The following is a 13,838-nucleotide window of genomic DNA, read 5'->3' as shown; positions in this document are numbered from 1 at the left end:
TAAAAAACTCAAATTTACATGAAAGAATTTTTAAAATAAGCTCAGTTTTATCTCCTGTGTTTTAATAATAGCTTCCAGAAGTGCAGCACTCTGATGCTGCAGTTTCACAGCCTTTACTCTTGGTGACAGAGTTAATGACAGCAGCTTGCACTGACTTCTCCCTTGTTCAGACTCTGTGCTGCCCCTTATATTGTGCCAGTGCAAGGAATTCAGGAAACAGATATGAGTTAAAGAACTCTTAGAAAAAGACAACAAACTGGCTGGTTCATGCTACTCTGCAGCTTCACAAATGTTTAAACTGACAGTGGAAATGTGGGAAAGACACGAAATCCCACCATTGCTGAGAAAATCAGCCTTGGAACCACTATGTCAAGAGAGCATTCACACACAAAACTCCCCCAGAGCAAGAAAAATTACTTAATTCTGATATGTAAGGTACAGTATTAATTTTGATTTCACTAAAAGCTTTAGGTTTCCACAGAGTTTTCACTGGAGTTAAACTGAGGCTATAAAATACTTCATTTCCAGGCTTTTTATTAGAACATACTCTTTGAATTCCAAAGCATCTTTCCTCTTATGTTTCCCTCAGAGTACTGAAAACTTTCTGTTATTGCAATGAAAAAACTTAATCCAGTTTGTTTTGTAACTTAAGCCAAAATTTAATAGTAGGTATGTGTTGCTGAACAAGAAATCCTCTAAAATTGAAGGAGCAGTGATTAAGCAGTTTTATTCTGCTTTTTTTCTTCACATTGTTCACATAAAGGTACCTTGTTATTAGCTTTATTCTGCACTAAAGAGGAGTTGTGGAAAGCAACACCATGATAGACCTAGATGGAAAAATACTCATGGGCTGAAGTTTCTGGGGACTGCCACATTGAAAACAAGATCTACCTAAAGCGAGAAGGGGCAGCTTTCACTCTGAAATTAAACATCTAGACTTTTAAAACTGTCTGGTTTGCTTAACTCATTCAATGTGTATTGAAATGGAAAAAAAATTAACATTGAATCAGTTACATCTTGGATTAATTGGTAGAGATTTCTCTTTAGTTTTTCAGCAGTCAAAGGAATGACACAACAAAAGCACGGCACACAGAAACACATGAACATTCTTAGTGTCAACAAAAATGTGCTAATTAAAGAACAGTGATACAACTTGTGCTTTACCCAGTAGCTGGCTAATTGCTCCCTGGTCATACAAATCAGTGCTCACAGCATCATCATAAAGGGCCACAACAGATCTCAGCACTCGGATGCCGTAGCGCATTTGTGCAAGTTTGTTGCCACGACCATCTGTTCCATGGAAACTGTTACCTTGACCATAGAAATGATCTGTGGAGCAATCACAGGGAACACTCGCTTTGGCAGACAATCTATGTCCAGAATAATGTGCTGGAAAAATAAAGACAAAAACAAAACAAAACAAAACGCCCAACCAAACGAACAAAAAAAACCCCCAAACCAAACCACAAAAACACCCAACCACAAAAACCCAAACCAAAAAAAAAAAAACAAAAAACCCCACAAACCCTCAAAACACAACAAAAACCCCCAAACTCTGTTGAAGTTATAAATTACTCTGTTTAAAACCATCCAGTAATAAGCCTTTCTGTGGAGGACTATACTGTTTAGATGCATAAGAAAGGTAATATTTTAGTGAACATTTAAATTATTATACATTTTTTAACCTTACTAGGTTCATGAGCAGTTTTACAAACTCGAAACTTATTATGTTTAGCATGACATTTAATATCAACCTTTTGATCTCAGTTCAACCTAAATTAAAATTTCTTCCTAGGAAGACATACCACTTTTATGATGAAAAATTTTATGACAAAAATTTATATCCTTAGAAATCTGGTCAACAAAACTGAGTGTGCTTAGTTATCTTTCTGCTTAGCCCACACTCTTATCTGCTGCCCAGAAGCCAGCTTTAGTCTGGAACCTGTCTCATTATGTACAACTCTGAGTTAATGTGAACTCTCTATTGGCAGGAATTACTGCTTGGTCTTCTTGCCACAAGGGAAGGGCCTGGCTCACTTAAAAAACAGACAATAGATGTGTTTGTCTGAAGGAATATCAATATAGTGGAACACAGGGAAAGGAGCACCAGCTTATAATTCAGTAGGGAAAAAAAAAAGGATTGTTAGTTGTTTCTTGGAAATACTTGTTTCCCAGGTGGCCTATGAAAAAGAATTATTCTGACATCAGGAGTTTTACATTTTCCTTTCCTGTCAAAGAAAGTAGGTTCAGTTGAACTTTGAAGTTGTTTTGAGGTTACCTGTGTGTGAAAGCCATGAGTACCCACTGACCTTGGCCTAGACACCATTCTAGAAACACAAGGAGAAGAGTATTCGCTCGGCAGGACAAATATTTATCTACTAACACAGGAGCCACTGAAGCTAAAACAGCAATTGCATGAAGCTGTAATTCTTCATATTGGGAAGCAGACCAGTCCTGAAATCCAGGCTTTTCATTTTTTTTTACATAATAAAGCAAAGCTGGCATCACATGATTTTCACTGAGGAGCTGCAGAGTCCAGACAAAGAAAAAGAGAGACAGTTTACAGGTTTCACATGCAAATAAGAAAAATCTAGAGGATGATTCAACTTTATCTGTCCTACACTAACAAAATTATTTTTTGAGAAACTATGTCATAAACACTACAAGTACAGGCAAACTCTTTTTATATTCTGTAGCTTTCCCACAGATTGTGGTTTGCTAAATTTTATTATGTTCTTTGGGTGTATTTCAATAATGCTCTGCAGTCAGTTGTCAGCAATTTTCCTAGCATGGTTTAAGTTTGCAACTTTCTGAAATAGAAATTGTATGCTGTTCTCCAGCAGCAGGACTTGGTCTGCAGTTATGTATGAATTCTTGATTTGGAGAACAGATAATTTCAGTGTACTGGACTATGTACAGATGGACAGATAAGTAATATTCTTGTGAATTTTGTCTTATTTTTTATCATTATTATTATTATTATTGTTATTATTATTATTTCTGTTCTGTTACAACTTACCTGTGCAGCAGATAGATCTTTAGATAAAATTCCTATTATATTAAATAGTAACTTCTTCATCTCAAAATCCTCATACGAGTAAGTAAGTTTAAAACCTTTTACGAAGGGATTGGGAAGTTTAACTATGAAGGAAATGGTAGATAAATTACAAAAAAATCATAATTAAAAGCAAAAATTATGTAATTATGCAGTATGGAGTATCTTACCTTCAGTAAATGTTGCAAGTACTATTAAGAGCTTTGCAAATCCACTTTCCTAATAGGCATTCAAAAAACATACATTAATTAAATTAAATTGGAGTGAAGTTAACACTTATGATTTAATATTGGTTTGACGTTTTTCTTCAGAACACAGAATTTAATGTATCCTATGGCAGAATAAACAGAATTTTATCAAAGAAGAGAACAACCATTTGGACATTATACAACAATAACTAACTGCAGTCCTAAGGGTACAATTAGTTAAACGCCTGTTTCATTCAGTACAAGTCTGAACTTCTGTGGGGAAGTCCCAAACACATGTATTCACTACTATAATCTAACACAATGAAACCATATTCTCAGTGCTCCTAGAGCAGTGTTTTTTAAAATGCATTTGGTCACATTCTCCATCAGGGTCATCAGTACATATAATTTTGTGGCATCAGTTGTGCATACCAGTGCACTTTGAGTTCATTGCATTTACAAGTAACATATGAAAACTGCATGTATGGGCAAAAATTTACCGGTATCACATATGAAAAGCTCAGAAAATAAAATCTTGTAAATCACAGCTCCTAGAGAGCTAACAGAAGGAAAAAAATGTCTAATATAACTAGGGATAGGACCAAAGCAAGGAGGTGTCTATGGAGCACATTAGAGGCAAAAGAGTTTTGTTTCTGAGGTAAGCAATTAGCAAACCATTTTGTTCTAACACAGAGATAATAATTAATATAATTATGAAGTTTAAGTATATTTTACGGTTTGCTTGTGATGAGAAAACTTTTCCTTTTTGAAGGCTCAGATTCTTGTGCTGATTTGTGAACTATGTAAAATACAAGACAGACTTTTCTGAAGTTGCTTGGATAGTATATTAAGAAGGGAATATTCTGAAGCAAATTACGGAAAAAAGGCAGGATTGAATGCTAATGTTTTTTCTACCTGATATTTATACCTTGTAAAATCTCTAGGCAGGCTGAGGGTAAAGAACCTAAATTCAAGAATTTTAATATTTTCTTTGTGTAGAAACAATTATTCCTCCTTTTAGTATAAGGAATTAAAAATACATATCTAGTTTGCTTATCTTGTAGGAATAAAATGTCCTGTTTCTACAGCCATATAAACAATTTGAATGTTTTAGATATCCAATATGTTCCTGCAATAGTATAACAGACATTTCATGCTAGTTGGTGTTAAATGAAAAGCTTGAATGAAAAGTCTGTAATCTTCATTTAGTAATACAGCCAATTGGAAAACTTCTTCTGAAGACGAAAATAACATATTCCTGAACAGACAATAGATCTACAGGGATCTGATTTCTTAATTATTCAGTATGTATGTCATAACTTCATTTGAATTTGTAAATCTCAAGTGTAAAACAAGAGACTAAAGCAATATAAATGTCTATAAAAAGTTAATTTCTCTGCAGGTTCCTCATTAAAATTCTGGAATATTACAAAAGAATGAGTCATCTACATTTCAGGCAAGTCATGGTACTGCATTATGTGACTTGTCTTTAGAAGAATTTATGTGCCTCTTATTAACTGGATCTAAGTAATTATTTTCTCAGAATCTTACTTCAAGCTCCTGAGCTGATTTTTGGACACCCTTCTTGTTCCAAGTTATGAGGCACACATTGAATTTGGGTCATCTGAATATAGCCTACATCTTGAAACAACAAATGAGATTTAGTGCAAAACTCATTATAGGAGAGTGGCACATTCAAGAGTTCATACAAGAATACAAGAATTAATGTTAAATTTTGCACATAAATAATGTTAATGTGATTTTCTAAGTATTAAGTAAGGTTGATTCTAGTATTCTGGGCTAATGACCTAAAGATTTTAAGTCTTTTTGAAGTAAAGACAGTTGCAGAAAGAAAAAATGCTTTCTTGCTCAGCAAATCCAAGAAAGAAAAAAGCACTGGAGACACAGTAGAAAAAAACCCTAGAACTGTAATGGGGAAGAATACCAAGCCTATAAAAGCTAAGGAGAAGTTATCAGTCTCTGGAATACAACTCTAAATACTTACAATCATATGTACTGCAGGGTTTTTAGCTAGTAATGTGGCAATCACCAAGAGGTCATTCCGTAGCTGATAATCACAGTGCCGGAAGCCACGCGTGAGGAGGGCTGCAAATACTTCTTTCAAAGCACTTAAAGAAAAATGAAATGTGTTTTACCTTTTCCTTTGGTATTTTAATGCTGGACAGCTCTATGTATATGAATCCTCATTCAGCATCATACTTTTCAAAGCCTTAGGGTTTAACTGCAAGTAACATACTTAAAATTTTATTATGAAGTGATTTCTTTTGGGTATCACTAGATATCCAATGTATTCATAGATGCAAGATGCATGTATTAAAAATTGCATCTTCCACTGTTTGTGTTATAATTAATTAATTACATTAATTATAATTATTAGTTATAATTAATTAATTAATACAAAGACACTGGATTTTCTCAAATGTGGAACTGGATGTTGCTAAATGATTACTGAGAAGAAATAGTCTAATCTTAAATAGGTAAAACAGTCTAAGGAAGAACCTGTTATTTACTCCAGCAGAGAATCTAGAAATAAACCTTGTATATCATGGTGTAGAAATTCCTTGTAATTTTAGAACATCAGCACTTCAACAGTGAGGGAATACTGGCCTGTTGAGCCTAATGGAGCTTGAAAATTCTGCAATTAACTCTTTTACAGTACAAAGCAATTGGTAGAGCTATTCCTCCTGCACTGTGCAGGAAGCGCCTTGTTCTTGCCCTGTAACAGCAACAACTGTGTTAATACTGAAAACTTAATGAGGATGTAATCAGAGACCCATTTGCATTTCTCTCAGTTAATTTCCAGCAAAATGCTACACAATAGAATACTTTAGATGTCTCCAAAATTACAAAATTAATTCATAAAACGCTCCTTGTACTTACTGCGCACATTCCAAGCTCCTGAGCTGATTAGTAACTTCTTCTTTTGAGGTGCTTTCTAGCAGGTTCCATAGGATATCTGAGGAACGGAACACTAGCTGTCCTGAGGGATCAGCACCATTTAGATACAAACAAAGCCTGCTGGCTGCTTGGGTCTTCACCATTTGTTCACAATTTACTCCTGAAATTATGCAAATCAGAGTAATTAGTTCTCTATAGGTCAATAATTGTTTCAGGCATGTTCACAGAACAAATGATCTGAGATCAGTGGTAATAAGATTATTGAAAGAACAGTTTGTACTAACCAGAGGTGGAAAGATGCTGGAGAGCTTTAAGTACCCACAACTTCTCAGTAAGTTGATTTTCAACTAATGGTAGTGACAAAACAAGAGCTTCTACTAATCCTCCTTCAGCCATCTGGATTTTATAGTTTGCATTTGTTGGCTGATGACCTGCACATACAGTAGCTTTAGTTATAATGCAGTAAATACTCAGAATTCTGATTACTTCATAAAATGTTCATCCTTTCTCAATAAAGGATTGAAAAATCAAGTATCATATTTCAAGCAGTTAAGCAAAGCAATCCAATACACAAGAGCTGCTTTTCTTATACCTGAATAGTGCCTAAAATATACCCAACAGACTCACTCTCTGGCATATTCCAATGCTATAGAAACAAATTAATTGCTTCTTAGAATTTAGACAATGAAAGCAAAAGCAGGGCTATAGAAGTGAAAAACTTTCTTCAGTCATCAGTAAGTTGCTAGTGCACAGCCTGCATTTGTTTTACATATATGCTTAGAGATGAAGTATTTGACTTAAAAAAAATCAGACTGAAACACATTCTTCATTTCAAGATAACATATCTTGTTTTCTAAATTGGAAGAAGAAGAACAGAATTGCTCAATAACATTCACTTATCCTGATGGAATTATTTACAGATACAGAACGAAATGCACATAAAGCTAATTGCAGGATTTGAGTCTTGTTCATAAGGTAAAAACAGATTTGGATGCTTTCATATTTCTAGAATTTTGAAAGGGCTGTAGTAGCAGAAGCTTCCTTAGGCCTCCTAAAATAAATGAAAACTTGTAAAAGGGAACAGGACTAGTGCCACACTGAAGGAACACAGCAGAGGAGCACACTGTCATCAAGCATGCTCTTTCACCTGCACTCATGAGCCACACTGTGGCAATATTCACTTGAGGCTGGCTGCCTATAAATCCAGTGCTGTCTCAGAGCACATGATGCTGTGCCCCTCTAGGAGGGGATCCATGACTGACTTCACCTAACAACAATCTCTGCCACCATCACAGGAGTCAAAGGAATTATATAATAGTGGATTCTGATCATGCCTGAGTTTGTGCATAGCCTTGTTCTGCAGACACAAGTCATACGATTTATTCAAACCTACACTGAAATGTGTGTAATATGACTTCAATCAAATTTAGATGGGTGCAGATCTATCCCTCACAACACAAGTGAAACCAGAGCTGATCTCTCCAGACTTCATATAAAAAGCTACATATAAAAACTACATTTCCCTTCTTATAATTCTCATCCTAACTGCTTTTTTTCCCCCTCCATTACCCACATTTGAGAGATCTTGTATCACTTAACATTTTCTGGATACTATTTAATGCTAATTCCTTAAGTGTAATAAATAATTCCTTGTACACTGATGAACTTATTTCAGATTTAGAATATGCACCTCTATAAAAACATGTTAATTGCACATTTGTCAATGTTATATATTTAATGTATGAGATACACTAACCATAGTTATAAAGAAAAATTAATCAATAGCTCATTAAAAGAGGCATTTCAAAGTAGCTGGGATCACAAAAAAATAAAAAAAATACGGTGCTTTACCTGGAAGTAGTTTTCCTGGTAGCTCTGTATCATAAAAGTTAACAATACTCTTACAGATTTGTATTTTAACTTGAGAGCTTGGCACTCTCATCAAGTAACCTGTCAGAAAAAAATAAATGTAATTAACAGATGATATTTTTTTAGAAAGTATTCTTAACACATTATTCTTCTTTTTGCAGCACTTAGCAGTACCTTCGGTCATATCCCCTACAAATCTGTCATTTTATGCAGTTTCATTATAAAATATTCAAGAGACAGACTCCCATACTGGAGAGGACAATAGAGGAGTGGCATAACTTTAATCAAAAAGTTACCTTCTCTGCTTTATGGCTACAGACACTTATAAGACACTGCTATGTTATAATGTTACGATGTTACTCCTGAAGTTGTGGAGTTCTGAGGAAAGCTACTAAGCTACTACACTAAGCTGTTGTCATCACTATCATGTCATTAGAAACTCTTCTTCTAAGCAGATATGATATGAAATAAAGGGAGCATAGAAGCAGGAAATATACGTGTTCCTTGCATCCCAGCATTCAGTGTTTACAGTGATACCTCCATTTCTCATATCAAAATTAAATGAAACAGGCTATATACACATTTACTTCTTACTCTGTACTGATAATGTTTTCTCATGTAGCTTTTGACATTTGCAAATAGGTAATTCTGCTAGCTAATCTGCAGGTTAGCTGCAGAGCAAAGTAAAAATTATTTTTAATACTAAAAACCACAGAGGATTGAATGAATAATTTAAAGAAATTACCTACGTGTACTAAGGAATAACAATAAATTAAAATCATGCTAATAATACAGTTGATTTTATTGTGGCATAATAATAATTTTATTGTGGCTTATCAGATTACACTCACCCAGTTGTGCAATGGATTGTGCAACTTCAGCGGAATAATTTACTTCATCAGACGATTTCCTTTTTTGAAATGGCAACCTACAAAATGAAATTTAAAAATATTACAACTATGTTTTAATCAAGTCACCAGGAAATTTCAGTAGCTCTTCTCTTCTTCCTTGATAATTTTTTCAGATTAGGACACCTTTTCCTGGATGAACGCATTCTTTGCAATGCTGATTCTACATTGAGAGCTTCACAATCTGCAATTACATGTTGGCAATTAGTGATAAATGTTCATAGATAATATTTTCATAATTCAAATATGATGCAACTAGACATGATGAACAAAGAAATGTAATTTAAATGTGTAAGACTAAATCTAACAACCTAGACACTATCTGGCTATTACAGAGCTAGGCTACGTACAGACATGTGCAGAGGTGGAAAAAAGGCATCATATCTGTGGGCAAGACCTCTTGAAATGGATAAAAGTAAACCAAATAAACTGACTCCAAATAGTACAATAAATTTATTTTTTAAGTACAGGATATTAATAAATACTCAATAACATATTCAAAATACTCAAGATATGACATAAACATACATTTAGCATGTAAGTGCTAAAAACTGTCTAACAGTAAACATTACAATATTATGCTAAGGTGTCTGCAGTACATACTGTAGAAGCAGCTTTCTGGTATGTTTACCTCTGTAAACATTGCCAGAGAAAAATAAAGGAGAGAGCAAACAATGGAAGAAATGTTGCAGGAGGCAGGGGTGGGAGAAACAAAACATACTGAAAAAAAAAAAGTGGGAAGAAGACAGGTAAACAGAAGCAGTTACAAAAGAGTGGAATATTTTACTGGAGAAATTCATGTATCTGAAACTGAATTCTAAAGAAAACAGCCCCTGCCTCTGGTTAAAGGCTTCTCTGTCATATGAAGTAGCGAGTGAACTGTGGTGGTATTTCCATAGTAAAGAAACTAAAGCAAAACCCAAGGGTGCATTTTTCCAAAATATATTCATTGCAGAAACCACAATTAGTGCTGAACTGCTCTAAAAGAGGAAAAGTTGCACAGCCACATTTTATTGACTTTATACATTCATTTTCAGTTTTGTCATGCTTCTAGCAAATACCAAAGAAAATTAAACTCCATGATGTACCTCCTCATTCCCCACTGTGTGGCAGCAAAGAAAAGCAGTACAACTGAGGGTGCTCAGGGAAATAAAAGATTCAGCTGAGAAGTTCAGTGTTTATTAAACCTAACAGCAGAGAGACAGCTATGTAAAAATGTATCTGAATATCTGTTTTACTATGCCACTAGTTTTCTATCTGGTGGGGGTTTTTTTTGTTTTTTTTTTTTCTTCCATATTCTCCTCAAATGAAATTAAATACAGGAGTAACTGTAGCTACAAGCATACCATAAATAACTTTACTGAATTATTGAGGAGAAGAAAACTACTGACAAGTGTGGACAACACCTAAATCTATTCTACAGATTACTTAAAATGCAGTATGACAACAAAGATGCCCAAAAGTTCATGCAATACATTTTAAAAGTAAATATAAAACCTAAATCCTGCTGAGGTTCATTCTCTTCTGTAATAGAGCTCATCATTATGTAATGCCTACCTTCAAGTATTAGAGTGTCTTTGTATCACCCTAAGTTTTTAAACTCACTAAAGAGCTTGTCTGAAACATCAAAACACACCTCAGTACCACTTAGCTGCTGAATCTTTTGAGGCCAGCAATCCCAGATTGGCTTAGGCAATAAGAGACCTTGGGGAACCTTGCTTCCAAGCAAGCTGGGGCCAAGTACAACATGGTTTTGAATTATGTAACATGTAAATAGACAAATATGGAACTGGTAAAATCGGATCCTCATTCATGTCACCAGAAACTGGACACAAGTACAAGACAGTTGATGAGAAGGAAGGATGATACAATGGATATCTTGCAGATACAGGTGCTTTGTAGATAAATGCTGTATGGATCTGTCAGTTGCCTTAGAAAATTTATAAACTTGTTTATAAGCAGTATTTAAAAGAAGAGCCGAGGTACTTACCCAAACAATTTAATAAGTTCACATAAAGGCTCAATGAAAGCTTCTTGTTCATTCACTTTTTCTGCACACAGGTTAAGAATTTCGGTAATTTGTGCTACATTCTTAATGGGCTTTTAATGTGAAATTAAGGAAATCAGATCATCAGATCAACAGAGCTGAAAACTGTGCTCATCACACTTCAAAGAAACAAGCAAGAAAAAAATAAGACCAATGTTTACTAAGTTAGGTATTTAAAAGATGCATGCAAGTCAATACTTAGGCTTTTCGAAGCAGCCTTACTTTACATAAGTACAACTTTTGCAAACCTGATTTAGGTGTCTTCTCAGCTGAACTCACTGGAAGCTCAGCACTAAATTTCTAAAAATGGAGGATGAAAAGTTTTTACATCACAGTGTCAGATTTACCTCTCTAATTTCTGAGAGAGCCTTGTGATACTTAAATTGTTTCCCAAGACTAACTGAAAATCGAAAATCTGGACCCAAATATGTTTTGAGATTAATTTAGGGTAGAGGCACAAAATCAAAACTGAACAGAGAATTAAGACTGAGAAGTTACTACCAATCCACTAACTCACAGAAACTGCCTTTAATTACACAACTCAGTTATAATGTGATGCCTTAAATCACTGTGCAATTATCTGAACTGTATGAAATTAATCACATTTTTCCACATGCCAACGCCTTCCTTTGTACTACTTATTATTGGAATCTTTCATTTTGTACTGTAAATATGAAAAAAAGTTTCACATAAATTAGTCTGACTTCATTTTTCTTTAAAATGTCTTCTTACCTTACTGAAATTCATTTTATCTTGCTATTTTATCTGCTGTTTCTTAAGCAGTGGCAACTATTATGCTTTTCTATTCTGACTTTAAAGTACACCAGATACATTTTGGATGCTTTCAGCCACTGTACAGGGTGAGAAACCTGTATAGAATTTTGGGACAAATGAATCTAATATCCAAGAATCTTGCCAACCTACCAACCTTGGCTGTGTGCACACAAGGAGGCCAGTGATGAGAATTTGTATGACCATTCCTGTTCTCCATGTGGAAGCACCATACAGCATCAAATACTCTGCTGAAAAGTCAGACTATTACCATACATAAAACACCATGACTTCAGAATTCTAGAGTGGCAAAAAAGGATACAAGTCCATTTTCAAAATTCTTGACTACCTTCTTGAGAGTTTTCAGCTGCTCTTTTTCCAAATCTTTCTTAAGTAAAAGAATGAAAAGCAGGTTTTAAATTGCAGTTTGCCCTAGAACCTTAAATGATTATGTTTATCTCCTTTTAAGTTTAATGAAAGTGGAAACCAGATTTAAAAGTTTACAAGACATAATGAAATTCTCAAAGTGCTTTGAAGCAGGATTAACTCCATGATGAAACCTCCTTTCCAAGTATGAAGCCTGTTCTCTTGCAACTGAAGAGGCTTTCAAAAACTCCTGTTGAAACGTGTGGACTCTTCTCTTAAATTCTTTGTGATTGTTTGTAAAGCAACTAAGAAAACCAAATCTATGTCACACACAACATAAATGTGTAAACATGAAGATGTAAGTGCCTTAGAGTGCTCTGCAGCATTAGGAAACAGCCTTCAAATCCAAAGCTGAAAACGACTGAAGTGAGGATATGTCAGGCTGTGCCAGCAGCGTGCAGTGCTCATTTCAGCTCTCCTGAGCACCTGCAACTTGAGGCAGGCCAGGAAGTTGTTTCAAGAGTCTCGAAGCCCAGAATCCTATAGGCATTTTATCATGCATCTTATGCTCTCCACAGAAGCAGTAAATAATATCATCTGGCACTTTTTTCTTCAGTCAGTAAGTTTATTCTATCAGCTCTGCATTAAGAAAGGGGAAGAGGGGAAGATACTACTTCTCTGTGGGCCATTATTTTAAAATGTGTGAGGTTTAATCAGGTCCTTTTTAAAGAGTATAAATTATCCATATTTTGGATCAAAATTATTTAATGATTTAGTGAAATTAATCTGCCAAATCATCTTGTGGAAACTAAAAATCATCTGTGAAAGCCCATGAGAAGATGCTTCTCCTGTGTGTGTAGGTTAACTGTGTTTATTCTTCAACCTTGACCTTTTTTATATTTCTCCTTCATTTCAAATCACGTCTCCAGAGAACTGGTAGCAGTTAACTTGGGCAATTACAAAAATTCATGACATACTTTCAGTAAGGTTGTATATATCTATTCCCCAGCTGTAGGTTTCAGTACTATAAAATTCTCAAATATGCCAGAAATTCTGCACATCTAGTTTTTGAATGCTCATAATTTTGTCTCTAAGTTCCTGTGTGATCTTTTTCTCTCTCTATGTATATTTTTAATATAAATCCAACCCAAAAGTTGACACAACTTTTTTTCACAACAATGGTAACCTTTAGAAGCATTCAAATACCAGAAGAAATACTCATCTTTGTTCTCTGCAGTTCCAGACACCTGTAATAGATATATGAATTACATATATATAATTTATTACATATATGTAATTTTTATTATATATATATGTAATTTATTATTACATATATATATGTGTAACAAATATATGATATAATAAACCACCTGAGCCTATTCAGAGTGGGTGCTAAAGTAACTGTGTGAATCATTTGTCAAAACCCCATTAGTACCTGTGTAACTGAGATAGAGAGGTACAGTGTTACTTACTGAGCCCGAACCTTTGAGTAGTGTGATGACGTGATTCAAATCCTCTGATCTCAGCTGTGTGTCCTGAAAAAGCAACACTTTTAACCCTTTAAATTTTGCTTTTAAGGTATTTAAAATGTGAAATAGCCACATTAAACCAACATGAATTTACTCAGGGATGGGTAAAACCAGACCATGTGTGAAGCACACACTGGGGTTTTTTTTCAGCCTGAGGAAGATGGCAGGGCAGGGCAGGGCAGGGCA

The 13,838-nt window shown here is 34.7% G+C and overlaps 1 protein-coding gene across 2 annotated transcripts in view; it reads right to left on the bottom strand.

The window, feature by feature from the left end:
- Positions 1-13,732, bottom strand: part of LOC107200503 (GTP-binding protein 10-like) — a 54,542-nt gene extending 40,810 nt beyond the window's left edge. For both annotated transcript variants that reach the window (XM_015619119.3, XM_033511838.1), the window contains exons 1-12: positions 13,596-13,732; positions 12,080-12,145; positions 10,930-11,039; positions 8,883-8,959; positions 8,014-8,112; positions 6,447-6,593; positions 6,145-6,322; positions 5,249-5,372; positions 3,226-3,274; positions 3,020-3,141; positions 2,310-2,526; positions 1,165-1,329 (exon numbers count right to left, since the gene is read on the bottom strand). In XM_015619119.3, the coding sequence (XP_015474605.2) occupies positions 1,165-1,329; positions 2,310-2,526; positions 3,020-3,141; positions 3,226-3,274; positions 5,249-5,372; positions 6,145-6,322; positions 6,447-6,593; positions 8,014-8,112; positions 8,883-8,959; positions 10,930-11,039; positions 12,080-12,145; positions 13,596-13,727 (1,486 nt within the window). In that variant the 5' untranslated portion in view covers positions 13,728-13,732. The remainder of the gene's footprint in view (positions 1-1,164; positions 1,330-2,309; positions 2,527-3,019; positions 3,142-3,225; positions 3,275-5,248; positions 5,373-6,144; positions 6,323-6,446; positions 6,594-8,013; positions 8,113-8,882; positions 8,960-10,929; positions 11,040-12,079; positions 12,146-13,595) is intronic.
- Positions 13,733-13,838: the final 106 nt, after the last annotated feature.

The sequence above is a fragment of the Parus major genome, chromosome 2 (genome assembly GCF_001522545.3).
Source record: "Parus major isolate Abel chromosome 2, Parus_major1.1, whole genome shotgun sequence".
Lineage (NCBI taxonomy): Eukaryota > Metazoa > Chordata > Aves > Passeriformes > Paridae > Parus > Parus major.
This window is presented reverse-complemented; position numbering and strand designations above follow the sequence as displayed.